At 40.4% G+C, this 18,794-nt stretch overlaps 1 protein-coding gene across 6 annotated transcripts in view; it reads right to left on the reverse strand.

The window, feature by feature from the left end:
• Positions 1-18,794, reverse strand: part of NEDD4 (NEDD4 E3 ubiquitin protein ligase) — a 2,630,465-nt gene that overhangs the window by 891,885 nt on the left and 1,719,786 nt on the right. For all 6 annotated transcript variants that reach the window (XM_069624887.1, XM_069624886.1, XM_069624885.1 and 3 more), the window contains one exon: positions 18,387-18,452. In XM_069624887.1, coding sequence (XP_069480988.1) covers positions 18,387-18,452 — 66 coding nt within the window. The remainder of the gene's footprint in view (positions 1-18,386; positions 18,453-18,794) is intronic.

The following is an 18,794-nucleotide window of genomic DNA, read 5'->3' on the forward strand; positions in this document are numbered from 1 at the left end:
CCGCGTGAGAAAAAATGAAAGGATCCTAGTGCCTCGCGTGAGAATGTCAACCCGTAAAATCGTAATGCTGGCTTGCCACGAATACTGAACTCAAAGCGCACAAACGCGTGCGCGATAATCCATGTTGAAGCGTAAAAGTACATCTCTACAGTTATAATACGCACATTCGCGTGCGCGTGAAAAAATGCTCTTATCTCATCTGACCGCGTGAAAATGTGATCGCGTGAAATCGTAATCATGGATAGAGACGTATTCTGTACTAGATGCGTACGATCGCGTGCTGGCTTGCCACGTATACTGAACTCAAAGCGCACAAACGCGTGCGCGATAATCCATGTTGAAGCGTAAAAGTACATCTCTACAGTTATAATACGCACATTCGCGTGCGCGTGAAAAAATGCTCTTATCTCATCTGACCGCGTGAAAATGTGATCGCGTGAAATCGTAATCATGGATAGAGACGTATTCTATACTGAATGCGTACGGTCGCGTGCGCCTAATACATGATAAAGCGTGCGAGTAGTTTTATACAGGGTGGGTGTGCACAATCGCGTGCGCGTAAAATTACAGAATCTTAGCGTGAAAAACGTAGTAGTCGATTCACATGCGTTCGCGTACGCGAAAATCGCATGAGAATGTGGATGCGTGAAAAATTCAGACGCTCTCTTACCTGCTGTTCAGATTAAGCGCGTACAATCGCAGAATTGCTACAAGTCTCAAGGGGGCGCCATTATGCGTCCTCCCTGTTGTTTTATATGTTGCTAAGGGAACAATTCTCATAGAATGTCCTTCCTTCATGTTTAGTCGTATGTTCACTGGTGGCCATATTGTAATGGAGTGAAAATGCGATAAAGGTATATGTTGAGTGGCAAATTGTGAAGTAATATGTATTCAAATAAAGTCTACACGTCATGAATTTTTGATAATATTATCAAAAAAAAAAAAAGGGCGGAATTGAATAGAAAAAACATGTGTGTGAGTGTATGAATGAAATAATGACTTAATAAAACAGGTAATAATATGGAATAATGTACATAGACTGGTAAGAATGTTACTCTTCATTATAGTTACCACGAAATTGTAACTATAAAAAGGACACCATTTCATTATCAGAATTAAGTCCAAGTACTGTTGAATTGAATTTACAAATCATTTTCGCCTCAGTTTGTCTGAGTCTCTTTTCTCTGTCACCTCCACGTCTTCCAAGGGTAACTTTTTGAAGACCAATGAACTTAATGTCAGCTTTGTTATCCAATTGATGTTTCTCTTGCCAATGACAGGCAAGGGGCAGTCTAGGGTCCTGGCTTCCAATTTTGGCAAGATGTTCACGTACTCTAGTCCTGAGTTCCCTAATGGTGCTTCCAATGTATATTAATTTGCACACACATACAATCGCATAAACCACATATTTTGTTCTACAGTTTATAGATTGCTTGATTTTTATAGTCTTGTTATTGCTGCCCTTGAAACAATCAGTTTTTTCATGTGCATATTTGCAAATGGTGCAAGTTCCACATTTCCTGAAGCCATGGGTAGATTGTAGCCAATTCGATGTCCCCTCTGGTAGGTCTGGTAAGTCTGAAGGGCTTAGTTTGTTTTTGAGTGTCTGTGCTCTCTTAAAGATGATTCGTGGTTTATTGTCAATAAAATTGGAAATATGGTCATCCAATTTCAAGAGATTCCAGTGTTTGGCCAGTATTTTTCTCACATGTTTGTGGTCGTTACCAAATTTAGTGATGAATCCTATGGTGGATGGCTCCGCAGATCTGTTCTTACTAGCTAGAGTCTGTTCCTGAGTTAGTTGTAGACTTTTATCCAATGCCTTAGCGACACAATTGTTTGAATATCCTCTTGCCAGAAATCTTGATTGTAGAAGCCCACATTCTTTCTCAAAGTATTCTTTGGTCTGACAATTTCTTCTTGCTCTTATGAATTCACCTGCTGGTATGTTGAGAATCGTTGTTCGATGATGGCAACTAGTAGCATGTAAGGTGGCATTGACCTCCGTAGGTTTACGAAATGTGCGCGTTTTTATCTGGTTTTGTTCAATATATATTGTAAGGTCCAAAAAATCAATACTATTAGCATCGCAGACACCCGTGAATTGTATACCCATTTCATTAACATTGATTCTGTTTAAAAATGCCTGGAATTCTGCTTCTGTGCCTTTCCATAGTATCAACACATCATCAATGTATCTTAACCAATAAATAAGATCCTTCTGATACACTTTATCCTTGTATATGACTGAATCCTCAAACAGTCCCATGAAGAGGTTTGCTAGGGCAGGGGCATATTTGGTGCCCATAGCAACCCCTCTTATTTGTCTATAAAAGACATTGTTGAAATTGAAAATGTTGCATTGTAGGGAAAGCTCTAACATTTCCTTGATCATGACAATTTGATGGTACATCGAGGCTGACTCCTCCCTGAAGGTATAATCAATGGTTTTCAGAGCCCATGTATGTTGAATTGAGGTATATAATGCTTTCACATCCATGGTTGCTAAAAGACAATCATGTTCCCAGTTCCAAGATTGTATCTTAGTGATGACATCTGTAGTGTCCTTAAGGTATGCCTTTAGTTGAGTTGCCCTGGGTCTCAAAATATTGTCCAAATACTGTGAGATATTCTCTGTTGCCCAACCTATCCCACTAACAATCGGACGGCCCTCTGGTATTAAATCATATTGCTTGTGGAATTTCGGTAAGAAATATATTATAGGTATGGTTGGGTTCTTGATAGTAAGAAAGCTCTTTTCATTGTCCGAAATAAGACCTTTTCGATACCATTCCGAAATGTAGAGTTCCACTTTTTGTGTGAACTCATTTGTAGGGTTGACTGGTAATTTCTCATAACAACCTGGGGTGTTGAGATGATTGCCGGCCATTTTCAAATAATCATCTCGGTCCATAATAACAATGTTCCCTCCTTTGTCCGCTTCTTTGATGATTATTGAGCGGTCGGTTTCCAATTGATGTAAAGCTTCTTGTTCCCTGAGGGTAAGATTGGGTTTAGTTTTGGATTGAGGATTTCTAAAATCCATTTTATACAGATCTTGAGATACTGCCTTGTAAAAGGTGTCAATGACATTGTCAGTTGCTAATTGAGGTACAAATTTAGATGTCGGTTTCAGCTCCTTCATTGATAAGGAGTCGGGTTGCACATTGAAGTCTCTTAATACATTAGTGATGTCGTAATCCATAGGTTCTGCGATTGGTCTTAGTAAGTAAATCTCTTCAATCTCTTTAATGCTTAGGTCACTATGAATGGCTTTGGGTTGATGTGTGTACATGCCTGGTGCCTTAGTGGCAAAGAACTTTTTTAGTTTCAGTTTTCGAACAAACTTGAAAAGATCGATATGTAGATCTGTCTCATTATGAATTGTAGATGGCGCAAACGAAAGTCCTTTGTTAAGAAGCATACTTTCTTCAGTTGAAATCGGTCTAGATGATAAATTAAGAATTAAGTTTGAGCCTATTTCACTCTGTTCACTTCTCTTGAGGTTGCTCTTGTAAGCCTTTTGTTTACATTTTCTTGTGATTCTTGACTGGTTAGATCTTGAACCCCCCCTCCTTCCTCTCCTCCTGGTGTGCTGGGTGTTGCTCCAATGTTCTGTGGCAACTGAAAACGGACCTGTTTCAATATGGGATTTCTATTGCCTTTTTTGTATCTCTTGATTTGATTCATGAATCCCGAGGATGATCTTCCACTTGAACTCGCTTTAACCCCTGATTGATCACTTATATTGATTAGTTCTTCTGTATTCTGTGTTTCAGGTTCCGAATCAGCATCCGAACTGGCCGATGATGTGTTGGGTGTGCTGGTTTTAGACCCAAATTTCGTCGTTGAATTATATTTTGCCTGGAAAGTATATACCCTATCATCTCGGTAATTTCTTTCGTCCCGGTAGTGTTTCCTCAATTTTCTCAGTTTCACTTCATCTTGATAATTCTTTAGAATGTCATGCATGGTATTATAATTTTTCTCCTTTGTCGTTTCTTGTGATTTTTTATCTGCAATTTCTTTTTTGGTTTTGTCAATTAGTTCGATCGTCCTCTTGTGTTCTCGCGTTGCATGTTCAATAAGAAGTTCTAACATCTTTAGGGAACTTCCATTTAGATTTTGTTCCCACTTCTCTGCTAAATCATTATCTAAATCATTGTTGAAATTAGGGAAGATCAGAATGCGTAATCCTCTGGGTATTAGTTCATTTTTAGTATAGTTTTCCAAGGAGACTATCTCCCAGCATTTGTCGATTTCTTTTTTAGAAAGTCGTTCCAATTTGAAGAATAGTGCTCTCAAGTCCTCATGCTTCTGTATGGGGTTGAAGAATGCGTGTTTATTGCTGCCCTTCGGTGTAAAAAGATTTTCCGTTTCTTCCTGTCTGTTCCTAAGATATTCTGCCATTGCGTTCTATGTAGTGTCAGCCGTTGACCACAACCAATGTAAATATATTCATAAAAAACCCTTGGCTTGGAAGGTTTGGTCTAAACTGGCGACATCCGATAGTGGTAAGAAACTGAATGTCATAAATTTAAGTAGTCCAATAGGTCCTTAAAGTCGCGTCTCACCAAGTCGGGGGTTTAGCCAAGTACAAGACCCCTTGTTGAATAGTGTGAAGTATAGGTGACCTGGAAGGAGACTGCGCCTGATTCTTGCACACGAGACTTATTTTTTTATTTTATATTTTTTGTTTTTTATTTTTCAGAAAAAATTGCCCTTAACGTTGATGACACGTGTTTCGGTCCCCCAAGGACCTTTCTCAAATCAGGGCTATTGATTAGTCTTAATCATAATAAAGTCATAGAAAGAAAAAAAATAAACACATAAATAATCACAAAGGAAAATATGTGCATGTATCCAAAAAAAAAAAAAAAAAAAAAATTAAAGTAACGGTTTGAGTATTGAAGTTAGATCAGCATAGAAAAATAAACATTTTTAGGTGAAATGCATACATACAAAATTACATAGATGTAAAAATAATAAAAATAAATATAAAAATAAATATAAAAATAAAAAGCCAGACAATAAATGGATGGGGAAAAAGGGTAGGAGAGAAGGGGTGAGATTCAAAAAGAAGATAAATACAAAATCTCCATTAGTTATTGTACACAATAAATTACTAAAACAAGCAATTTGTAATGTTCATTGTATGTCTCAGAAACAAGTGGAAATATGTTACCTTATGGTCATGTAAGAGGCCCCTGTCACAAGATGTGAAAGATAAGCTTCCATATATCATTGGGATAAATCCCTGAAAAAGCAAAAATAAACAAATAAAAAAAAAAAGAAAACTAATAACTAATGGTACGCTTTCGCGTGTGAAAATAAACGTGGAAAGACATATTTCACGTATGAGTACTTGCAAGGTAATCCCGCGTGAGAAAAAATGAAAGGATCCTAGTGCCTCGCGTGAGAATGTCAACCCGTAAAATCGTAATGCTGGCTTGCCACGAATACTGAACTCAAAGCGCACAAACGCGTGCGCGATAATCCATGTTGAAGCGTAAAAGTACATCTCTACAGTTATAATATGCACATTCGCGTGCGCGTGAAAAAATGCTCTTATCTCATCTGACCACGTGAAAATGTGATCGCGTGAAATCGTAATTATGGATAGAGACGTATTCTGTACTAGATGCGTACGATCGCGTGCTGGCTTGCCACGTATACTGAACTCAAAGCGCACAAACGCGTGCGCGATAATCCATGTTGAAGCGTAAAAGTACATCTCTACAGTTATAATACGCACATTCGCGTGCGCGTGAAAAAATGCTCTTATCTCATCTGACCGCGTGAAAATGTGATCGCGTGAAATCGTAATCATGGATAGAGACGTATTCTATACTGAATGCGTACGGTCGCGTGCGCCTAATACATGATAAAGCGTGCGAGTAGTTTTATACAGGGTGGGTGTGCACAATCGCGTGCGCGTAAAATTACAGAATCTTAGCGTGAAAAACGTAGTAGTCGATTCACACGCGTTCGCGTACGCGAAAATCGCATGACAATGTGGATGCGTGAAAAATTCAGACGCTCTCTTACCTGCTGTTCAGATTAAGCGCGTACAATCGCAGAATTGCTACAAGTCTCAAGGGGGCGCCATTATGCGTCCTCCCTGTTGTTTTATATGCTGCTAAGGGAACAATTCTCATAGAATGTCCTTCCTTCATGTTTAGTCGTATGTTCACTGGTGGCCATATTGTAATGGAGTGAAAATGCGATAAAGGTATATGTTGAGTGGCAAATTGTGAAGTAATATGTATTCAAATAAAGTCTACAAGTCATGAATTTTTGATAATATTATCAAAAAAAAAAAAGGGCGGAATTGAATAGAAAAAACATGTGTGTGAGTGTTCCATTCATACACTCACACACATGTTTTTTCTATTCAATTCCGCCCTTTTTTTTGAGAATTGTTCCCTTAGCAACATATAAAACAACAGGGAGGACGCATAAAGGCGCCCCCTTGAGACTTGTAGCAATTCTGCGATTGTACGCGCTTAATCTGAACAGCAGGTAAGAGAGCGTCTGAATTTTTCACGCATCCACATTCTCATGCGATTTTCGCGTACGCGAACGCGTGTGAATCGACTACTACGTTTTTCACGCTAAGATTCTGTAATTTTACGCGCACGCGATTGTGCACACCCACCCTGTATAAAACTACTCGCACGCTTTATCATGTATTAGGCGCATGCGACCGTACGCATTCAGTATAGAATACGTCTCTATCCATGATTACGATTTCACGCGATCACATTTTCACGTGGTCAGATGAGATAAGAGCATTTTTTTACGCGCACGCGAATGTGCATATTACAACTGTAGAGATGTACTTTTACGCTTCAACATGGATTATCGCGCACGCGTTTGTGCGCTTTGAGTTCAGTATTCGTGGCAAGCCAGCATTACGATTTTACGGGTTGACATTCTCACGCGAGGCACTAGGATCCTTTCATTTTTTCTCACGCGGGATTACCTTGCAAGTACTCATACGTGAAATATGTCTTTCCACGTTTATTTTCACACGCGAAAGTGTACCATTAGTTATTAGTTTTCTTTTTTTTTTTTATTTGTTTATTTTTGCTTTTTCAGGGATTTATCCCAATGATATATGGAAGCTTATCTTTCACATCTTGTGACAGGGGCCTCTTACATGACCATAAGGTAACATATTTCCACTTGTTTCTGAGACATACAATGAACATTACAAATTGCTTGTTTTAGTAATTTATTGTGTACAATAACTAATGGAGATTTTGTATTTATCTTCTTTTTGAATCTCACCCCTTCTCTCCTACCCTTTTTCCCCATCCATTTATTGTCTGGCTTTTTATTTTTATATTTATTTTTATATTTATTTTTATTATTTTTACATCTATGTAATTTTGTGTGTATGCATTTCACCTAAAAATGTTTATTTTTCTATGCTGATCTAACTTCAATACTCAAACCGTTACTTTAATTTTTTTTTTTTTTTTTGGATACATGCACATATTTTCCTTTGTGATTATTTATGTGTTTATTTTTTTTCTTTCTATGACTTTATTATGATTAAGACTAATCAATAGCCCTGATTTGAGAAAGGTCCTTGGGGGACCGAAACACGTGTCATCAACGTTAAGGGCAATTTTTTCTGAAAAATAAAAAACAAAAAATATAAAATAAAAAAATAAGTCTCGTGTGCAAGAATCAGGCGCAGTCTCCTTCCAGGTCACCTATACTTCACACTATTCAACAAGGGGTCTTGTACTTGGCTAAACCCCCGACTTGGTGAGACGCGACTTTAAGGACCTATTGGACTACTTAAATTTATGACATTCAGTTTCTTACCACTATCGGATGTCGCCAGTTTAGACCAAACCTTCCAAGCCAAGGGTTTTTTATGAATATATTTACATTGGTTGTGGTCAACGGCTGACACTACATAGAACGCAATGGCAGAATATCTTAGGAACAGACAGGAAGAAACGGAAAATCTTTTTACACCGAAGGGCAGCAATAAACACGCATTCTTCAACCCCATACAGAAGCATGAGGACTTGAGAGCACTATTCTTCAAATTGGAACGACTTTCTAAAAAAGAAATCGACAAATACTGGGAGATAGTCTCCTTGGAAAACTATACTAAAAATGAACTAATACCCAGAGGATTACGCATTCTGATCTTCCCTAATTTCAACAATGATTTAGATAATGATTTAGCAGAGAAGTGGGAACAAAATCTAAATGGAAGTTCCCTAAAGATGTTAGAACTTCTTATTGAACATGCAACGCGAGAACACAAGAGGACGATCGAACTAATTGACAAAACCAAAAAAGAAATTGCAGATAAAAAATCACAAGAAACGACAAAGGAGAAAAATTATAATACCATGCATGACATTCTAAAGAATTATCAAGATGAAGTGAAACTGAGAAAATTGAGGAAACACTACCGGGACGAAAGAGATTACCGAGATGATAGGGTATATACTTTCCAGGCAAAATATAATTCAACGACGAAATTTGGGTCTAAAACCAGCACACCCAACACATCATCGGCCAGTTCGGATGCTGATTCGGAACCTGAAACACAGAATACAGAAGAACTAATCAATATAAGTGATCAATCAGGGGTTAAAGCGAGTTCAAGTGGAAGATCATCCTCGGGATTCATGAATCAAATCAAGAGATACAAAAAAGGCAATAGAAATCCCATATTGAAACAGGTCCGTTTTCAGTTGCCACAGAACATTGGAGCAACACCCAGCACACCAGGAGGAGAGGAAGGAGGGGGGGTTCAAGATCTAACCAGTCAAGAATCACAAGAAAATGTAAACAAAAGGCTTACAAGAGCAACCTCAAGAGAAGTGAACAGAGTGAAATAGGCTCAAACTTAATTCTTAATTTATCATCTAGACCGATTTCAACTGAAGAAAGTATGCTTCTTAACAAAGGACTTTCGTTTGCGCCATCTACAATTCATAATGAGACAGATCTACATATCGATCTTTTCAAGTTTGTTCGAAAACTGAAACTAAAAAAGTTCTTTGCCACTAAGGCACCAGGCATGTACACACATCAACCCAAAGCCATTCATAGTGACCTAAGCATTAAAGAGATTGAAGAGATTTACTTACTAAGATCAATCGCAGAACCTATGGATTACGACATCACTAATGTATTAAGAGACTTCAATGTGCAACCCGACTCCTTATCAATGAAGGAGCTGAAACCGACATCTAAATTTGTACCTCAATTAGCAACTGACAATGTCATTGACACCTTTTACAAGGCAGTATCTCAAGATCTGTATAAAATGGATTTTAGAAATCCTCAATCCAAAACTAAACCCAATCTTACCCTCAGGGAACAAGAAGCTTTACATCAATTGGAAACCGACCGCTCAATAATCATCAAAGAAGCGGACAAAGGAGGGAACATTGTTATTATGGACCGAGATGATTATTTGAAAATGGCCGGCAATCATCTCAACACCCCAGGTTGTTATGAGAAATTACCAGTCAACCCTACAAATGAGTTCACACAAAAAGTGGAACTCTACATTTCGGAATGGTATCGAAAAGGTCTTATTTCGGACAATGAAAAGAGCTTTCTTACTATCAAGAACCCAACCATACCTATAATATATTTCTTACCGAAAATCCACAAGCAATATGATTTAATACCAGAGGGCCGTCCGATTGTTAGTGGGATAGGTTGGGCAACAGAGAATATCTCACAGTATTTGGACAATATTTTGAGACCCAGGGCAACTCAACTAAAGGCATACCTTAAGGACACTACAGATGTCATCACTAAGATACAATCTTGGAACTGGGAACATGATTGTCTTTTAGCAACCATGGATGTGAAAGCATTATATACCTCAATTCAACATACATGGGCTCTGAAAACCATTGATTATACCTTCAGGGAGGAGTCAGCCTCGATGTACCATCAAATTGTCATGATCAAGGAAATGTTAGAGCTTGCCCTACAATGCAACATTTTCAATTTCAACAATGTCTTTTATAGACAAATAAGAGGGGTTGCTATGGGCACCAAATATGCCCCTGCCCTAGCAAACCTCTTCATGGGACTGTTTGAGGATTCAGTCATATACAAGGATAAAGTGTATCAGAAGGATCTTATTTATTGGTTAAGATACATTGATGATGTGTTGATACTATGGAAAGGCACAGAAGCAGAATTCCAGGCATTTTTAAACAGAATCAATGTTAATGAAATGGGTATACAATTCACGGGTGTCTGCGATGCTAATAGTATTGATTTTTTGGACCTTACAATATATATTGAACAAAACCAGATAAAAACGCGCACATTTCGTAAACCTACGGAGGTCAATGCCACCTTACATGCTACTAGTTGCCATCATCGAACAACGATTCTCAACATACCAGCAGGTGAATTCATAAGAGCAAGAAGAAATTGTCAGACCAAAGAATACTTTGAGAAAGAATGTGGGCTTCTACAATCAAGATTTCTGGCAAGAGGATATTCAAACAATTGTGTCGCTAAGGCATTGGATAAAAGTCTACAACTAACTCAGGAACAGACTCTAGCTAGTAAGAACAGATCTGCGGAGCCATCCACCATAGGATTCATCACTAAATTTGGTAACGACCACAAACATGTGAGAAAAATACTGGCCAAACACTGGAATCTCTTGAAATTGGATGACCATATTTCCAATTTTATTGACAATAAACCACGAATCATCTTTAAGAGAGCACAGACACTCAAAAACAAACTAAGCCCTTCAGACTTACCAGACCTACCAGAGGGGACATCGAATTGGCTACAATCTACCCATGGCTTCAGGAAATGTGGAACTTGCACCATTTGCAAATATGCACATGAAAAAACTGATTGTTTCAAGGGCAGCAATAACAAGACTATAAAAATCAAGCAATCTATAAACTGTAGAACAAAATATGTGGTTTATGCGATTGTATGTGTGTGCAAATTAATATACATTGGAAGCACCATTAGGGAACTCAGGACTAGAGTACGTGAACATCTTGCCAAAATTGGAAGCCAGGACCCTAGACTGCCCCTTGCCTGTCATTGGCAAGAGAAACATCAATTGGATAACAAAGCTGACATCAAGTTCATTGGTCTTCAAAAAGTTACCCTTGGAAGACGTGGAGGTGACAGAGAAAAGAGACTCAGACAAACTGAGGCGAAAATGATTTGTAAATTCAATTCAACAGTACTTGGACTTAATTCTGATAATGAAATGGTGTCCTTTTTATAGTTACAATTTCGTGGTAACTATAATGAAGAGTAACATTCTTACCAGTCTATGTACATTATTCCATATTATTACCTGTTTTATTAAGGCATTATTTCATTCATACACTCACACACATGTTTTTTCTATTCAATTCCGCCCTTTTTTTTTTTTGATAATATTATCAAAAATTCATGACGTGTAGACTTTATTTGAATACATATTACTTCACAATTTGCCACTCAACATATACCTTTATCGCATTTTCACTCCATTACAATATGGCCACCAGTGAACATACGACTAAACATGAAGGAAGGACATTCTATGAGAATTGTTCCCTTAGCAACATATAAAACAACAGGGAGGACGCATAATGGCGCCCCCTTGAGACTTGTAGCAATTCTGCGATTGTACGCGCTTAATCTGAACAGCAGGTAAGAGAGCGTCTGAATTTTTCACGCATCCACATTCTCATGCGATTTTCGCGTACGCGAACGCGTGTGAATCGACTACTACGTTTTTCACGCTAAGATTCTGTAATTTTACGCGCACGCGATTGTGCACACCCACCCTGTATAAAACTACTCGCACGCTTTATCATGTATTAGGCGCACGCGACCGTACGCATTCAGTATAGAATACGTCTCTATCCATGATTACGATTTCACGCGATCACATTTTCACGCGGTCAGATGAGATAAGAGCATTTTTTCACGCGCACGCGAATGTGCGTATTATAACTGTAGAGATGTACTTTTACGCTTCAACATGGATTATCGCGCACGCGTTTGTGCGCTTTGAGTTCAGTATACGTGGCAAGCCAGCACGCGATCGTACGCATCTAGTACAGAATACGTCTCTATCCATAATTACGATTTCACGCGATCACATTTTCACGTGGTCAGATGAGATAAGAGCATTTTTTCACGCGCACGCGAATGTGCATATTATAACTGTAGAGATGTACTTTTACGCTTCAACATGGATTATCGCGCACGCGTTTGTGCGCTTTGAGTTCAGTATTCGTGGCAAGCCAGCATTACGATTTTACGGGTTGACATTCTCACGCGAGGCACTAGGATCCTTTCATTTTTTCTCACGCGGGATTACCTTGCAAGTACTCATACGTGAAATATGTCTTTCCACGTTTATTTTCACACGCGAAAGCGTACCATTAGTTATTAGTTTTCTTTTTTTTTTTATTTGTTTATTTTTGTTTTTTCAGGGATTTATCCCAATGATATATGGAAGCTTATCTTTCACATCTTGTGACAGGGGCCTCTTACATGACCATAAGGTAACATATTTCCACTTGTTTCTGAGACATACAATGAACATTACAAATTGCTTGTTTTAGTAATTTATTGTGTACAATAACTAATGGAGATTTTGTATTTATCTTCTTTTTGAATCTCACCCCTTCTCTCCTACCCTTTTTCCCCATCCATTTATTGTCTGGCTTTTTATTTTTATATTTATTTTTATATTTATTTTTATTATTTTTACATCTATGTAATTTTGTGTGTATGCATTTCACCTAAAAATGTTTATTTTTCTATGCTGATCTAACTTCAATACTCAAACCGTTACTTTAATTTTTTTTTTTTTTTTTTTTTGGATACATGCACATATTTTCCTTTGTGATTATTTATGTGTTTATTTTTTTTCTTTCTATGACTTTATTATGATTAAGACTAATCAATAGCCCTGATTTGAGAAAGGTCCTTGGGGGACCGAAACACGTGTCATCAACGTTAAGGGCAATTTTTTCTGAAAAATAAAAAACAAAAAATATAAAATAAAAAAATAAGTCTCGTGTGCAAGAATCAGGCGCAGTCTCCTTCCAGGTCACCTATACTTCACACTATTCAACAAGGGGTCTTGTACTTGGCTAAACCCGCGACTTGGTGAGACGCGACTTTAAGGACCTATTGGACTACTTAAATTTATGACATTCAGTTTCTTACCACTATCGGATGTCGCCAGTTTAGACCAAACCTTCCAAGCCAAGGGTTTTTTATGAATATATCTACTGTTTTTGCTTTCTTGTCAGAAGGCAAAGTGGATGTGGAAGATGCAGGTCTAGAAGAGACAGTAGCAGCGTGCATAACAGGCCCCTCAGGGGAAGGGTGAGAGGAGTGGGATGAAGGGTTTCCTCTAGACGGCCTGTATTCCCTGGCAATGGTGGAGCTGACGGGAGGAATGGAACAAGGGTTTTGACACACAATTGTTAAAGGATCGGCAATGGCAGCGTTTAAAGACATATTACGGTCTGTGGTGAGGCCTTCATCAAAAATGTCAGTAAGGTCATTACCTTGTAAAGGCGCCACTGATGAATGCAATTACAGGGTGTCAATAGCCCTTTCTACTAAAGCCCTGAATTTAGTTGTATTTTGAAGATAGGGCTCGGATTGCTGAAATTCAATGTCTTGAGAGTTGTCCAGACTGTTGACGTCCTGGAGGCATTGAGTCAGTTGCAAAAGCCGATTCTGGTCACCAAAATAATCGACCCCCCTTGAACCAAAGTAAATACGGTTGACATCCCCCTGACCATCTGCGTCATTACCGCCAAAGACACCCGCCATAGTGTTGAACAATTCGGACCAGGGTTGTGGGGTGAATGTTTTTTTAACAACCATCGACAGCTGGTCTCTCGGCGCCGATATGGTGGATGTCGGTGTCGATCAGGATCGAGATGCCATAGTGTTGTCATCCTTGGATGCACAGGGGTTTAACTGACTTCCTTTGGATCTCTTTCGGTTTTGAATCTCTCTTTTGTTTTGTTATCGGCGGTGACATTGTCGGTACCGGGGCACTAGAGGGGTTGGGTATACCGGGCACCGCTCTTGGCTCCGAAGCCTGCTGCGTGGAGGGGTTAGGCGCGCTGACTGCAGCCTGCTTTTTGAACATGTCCAGCATGGAGCATTTGAAATCCTCCCACTTTTGGCGGGTGGTAGACCCAGCCGACAGCTTACCTTTATCCATCAACAATTCAGAGACCCGACGATGCGGAGACCAGACTGTGGCGATGGCGCTTTTTCTTCTTTCGGGACGAGGAAGAGTGGCTCCTTGAGTGGGACCATTTCATCCACCGATGTTCTTTCTCAGGGGTGTACCCCTGGGTTTCGGCCTCCGAAGACTGAACCGTCGACCATGCCAGTGATTTTGAGAGCGGTCGACCCTGAGCGGGTTTTGCAGCTAGATCGCGTAGGGATATCGGTTGTATTTTGGTGCACAACGGTCCCGTGACCCCTGCCGAGGCACCAGAGACACAACTCGTGTGGGTCAGTGATGGACAACTTGGTGCCACAATCGGAACACTGCTTGGAAACAGATACCCGACATCGAGGATTGAAAAAAAGTAAAACGCTTTCTGACCAAAACGTAGAGTGAGGTGAAGACTCTGTGTTCCCAAGCAGCGTGTTAGCACGCAGAAAAAAGGAACTGAGGTTGGGGCGTAGTGACGTGGTATTTAGCTGATGAACAGATGCCGAGCAAGACGGATCGCCGGTCAACGGCCCTACACCGCCTGTCAAAAATGTTCCAAAGCAGCAGAGCAGGAGGGAATATCTATCAGATGAGGAATCTGCAGGAGAAAGGCAATCCATTGAAATGCTGATTGCAGCTAAACAACAAACAGCACTGGAAAAGCATGCCTGTAATCCTGCCAATGAAGGACAATCCATTAGACCATCATGAATTTGAAAAGAGAGGGTACTCGAACTTACCAAGGTGTCCCCGCCAAAGGGGCCCCGGAAACTAACTTCAACATTGTTTTTCCAGTACCACCAAATCTCCCGGGCGGCAAGCCTGTGTGGAGAAAGTGAGTCGGGCCAAGACCCGCTTTTAAGAGTTTTGACACACATACACATCCAGGGAGGAGGGAGGAAGAAAGGAGATTGGCCAAGGACAACTGGCCAATCCTCACAAGGCAGGGATACATAAGCAGGTGAAAGAAAACAAGAGTACAGGTGTATCTGGTGAGGTCAAAGGAGGAAGTGGATGGCAGCGATGAGACCAGCAGGAAGAAGGTGGGAGCAGCAGACTGTGGATAAGAGTTTTTATAGCATTAGGATAGTGGCTCTGCAGTGTGAGTCAACTAAGTATGCATATTTGTGAGAAGTGTGTCTATGTTAATGGAGGGATGGCCAAAGGCCCCACAAATAAATCAATAAAGACTCTTGAGACTCATTGTTTTCTGTGGAATCTGTGACTCCTGTCAAAAGAAGCGAAGGCTCCTGGGCACATGAGGCGGATTGTCCACCACCTCCTCACCACATTCTTTAACGTGTTGCAGTACCACCTTGCTAGAGAACAAGAGGTCTTAACAGCTGTTAATGCAAAACCTGCTATAGGCGAAGACCATGCACTCAAGGGTGTACAACATTTTACTCTCCCTGTCAAGAGACAATGAAGAGAAGGTAGCCATTTTCCCCTCTGCCTTGGAAGCCGGACCACCATACTTCTTGAATGTGGTGGGTGGAGATGACATGCAACATTGAAGATGCAATCCCTGGCATTGCTCATGGCAACCCTCTAAACCACTGTTCTGCAAGCCATTCCATTACAGAAAGGGAAAGACCATAAACACAATTAGGCTTGGTCCATCCCAAAAGGGGCGGTAAAGGCCGAACTGCTAACACTCATCCCTTCTGAACGGGACTGCAAGCAACCCAATTTATTTTGGTCTTTTTGGAGGTCAGTGAGGTGTAGCTTGGGCCTCTAGGCACAGGAGGGTTGTGACATACATTTAGGCATAACCATCCGACTTATATTGACAAATGCAACATTGGAGGATTGCTTGAAGGCACAGAAGAAATCACAACCGATGTTGATTTCATGCACAGTAGATCTGGGACCAAGGGAGCCATGCTTTGTTTCTTGGACAGTGTCTTCTCTACAGCTGGAGCCAAGGCGGGTTTGAGCCTTGCAGCAATTTTAGCATTACAAGGAGGGATTCATTAGGAGGTCCTTGCTCCAAAATATCAATAAGGTCATATTTCATCTTTGAAAATGGGGGATTACTGACTCCTAAGTACTCAACTGCCTTGGCAATGGATTTCTGGAAGGACACTTTGGCCTCCCCACAGTCCGAGGCTTGCATTACCTAGAAATGCAGAGGTATCCTGGCTGTTGGTGCCCCTAATGTTGCAAGCCAAGATGAACAAACCTTCAACATGACCGGAGAGTGCATCACCCTCCCAAGGACTCAAGTTCAACAGGGAAGAGGTCCCCCCCTCAACAATGATCTGTCCAGATTTAGAACTCTGAACCAGTGGCTGTGGCAAATATCAGTGTCTTCTGTGACTCTTCATAGAGGCCAGTGGCGACCCGTGCTGATGCATGCACTAAAATGTCAGAAATCGAGCTGCGCAGCATGGCGCGAGGGCTATCTTCATGATAGAAGCTTGGACTGACCTCACAGCTGGGAGGTGATGGACTGAAGTTGTGCTTCTGCCAGCCGCAAAATACGCAGTGAGCCTTTATAAATCACCAGCTCTGAAGCTGGTGGAGCCATTGTGCAAATGTACCACTTTCTGCGGGAAATAGTCACTGTTCCGGGATAGAGGTGGTGGGCAACAGTACCAGTGCTGGTAGTGATCCCCCAGAGTCCAAAGGGGACTCCCCAGAAGAGAGGGACTCATTTTGTGGACAAGAAAGAGTATCACTTGGAAAAGGGTTCATTATGATAACCCTTACGACTGTGGCAGAAACAAATTGTATGTTGAAACAAGGAAACATGACAATGTTACAATGTAAGGGTTTGAAAACTCAAGAAAAGAAATGGTAGACTAGACCACATAGCCCTGCATTGGTCTGGTTAAGTAGAGGAATCCATCGTGGAATAATGTATGCTTGCAAGATACGTTTCCATTTGGAAGACTATGCAGGAATATTCTTTTGCTTACTGAAGTGCATTTTTGTTAACTCTGTTTGCCCTTTTTAATTTACTTCACGAAACTTGATAACAGTTGTACATTTATTACAATAAACATGCAACTGCATGATAACATGTGGGAGGTTTAGGAAGGGTCCAGAGAAAGCGTGCTATTTATTGTTTGCGTTTGAAGTCCCTCTTAAGATCAGTAGAAGACCAACAAGCACCTCCTTAAAATGAAATCATTAGTTTGGAAATCTGTACTGCACTGATGGGTTTCGATTCACCAGGAAGTGTATAAAAAGCAAGACACAAAGGGGAGGGGCACATGTAATGGATTTGTCAGTTTTAAGCTGTCCCACCATTTTGTACATTCTCGTGTTGTCCATTTCATTTGCTTTCTCCCATTTGCCTCTATTAAAAATGTACCGAGCCTAAAACACCCACAGTTGGAGTCAGTGTCTGGATTTGTTTCTGTTACAGGGTGCTCATTTCTTTCTTTCTTTCTCTCCCTCCCACCTCCTGGGGCAAAATTCCCCTGCTTCTTTGTCCATCTCGGCCGAGCAAAGCCTGTCTTTTAAAGCAGATGTCTCTGATAAAGCAGGGGATTTGGATGGAATCTTCCAGCCCTTGTGAAGAGTGGTGAAGAGCTCTGTGGAAGGCACCCTTAACACCTTTGGATGCTTGGATAAGGAGGAGCCACACTCCTCAGGTTCATAGTCTGGATCCCAAGCACCAGGGGCAGTGATTATGCAGTTGAGTTGCAACAAAGACATGGGCCTTTCTGCAGTTGTTGCTAGGCTTCAAGCAGGATTCCTTTGGGGGGACATGATGCAGTGAAGAAGCAAAATCAGTGGTGCATTCCAGAACAGCAAACTAAACATGCTTAAAAAAGGAACTTAGGCATGGAGCGCAGCTGGTTTCCATATATACCTGGACGCTTAGGCTGAAACAATACAGAGATGAACTGCACTGTGCCTGCTGGTGGAACAGAGTTTTCGAGGCAAGACCTGGGACTAGAGTATAATTCTAAAATGAGGAATCTGTGAAAATAAAATAGAAAAGAGCCTTACCTTGTAAATTGAATTTGCTATTAATGAATTAAGTAATTTATGTTATTTTATAAATTGCCCATTACCTGGTTGAAATTTGCCATTAGGCAGTGATTTTACTTCATCAAGGATCATAAGATTGAGAACATTATTATTTTTTTTTCATTTAATTCAGTCAGACAATAGTTTCAGACAGATAATGACTTACCATTTTCTTTAACTTTTTCCGGAAGTATTCATACTTTCGTTTATAATCTCTGGAGTAAGGCACAGCCTGTACAAAAAGTGAAATGGGATAAAAGGTTAACAAAGTCCCACAAACACACTCATTTTAAATACCTCTGACACTTTCCAGCACTGTAGAGGAGTGTCACGGAGCAGAGATGAGATCTCCACCGTGCCCACTCCCCCACCACATCAGTGCATTTGATTTTAAGCCTAGATAGGATTTGGAACAAGTTACTTACTTGTAACTGTTGTTCTCCATCATGGGTCTGGCATGGATTCACATGCTCATGAATATTCCCCGTCATCAGGATGGGAATCCTCGGTAAAGAACAAATCAGTTTCATTTCTGAACTGTCTTTCTCCTAAAACCCAATCACTGAGCTCGGGG

This window comes from Ambystoma mexicanum, chromosome 11, assembly GCF_040938575.1.
Source record: "Ambystoma mexicanum isolate Mex_15411 chromosome 11, UKY_AmexF1_1, whole genome shotgun sequence".
Taxonomy (NCBI): Eukaryota; Metazoa; Chordata; class Amphibia; order Caudata; family Ambystomatidae; genus Ambystoma; species Ambystoma mexicanum.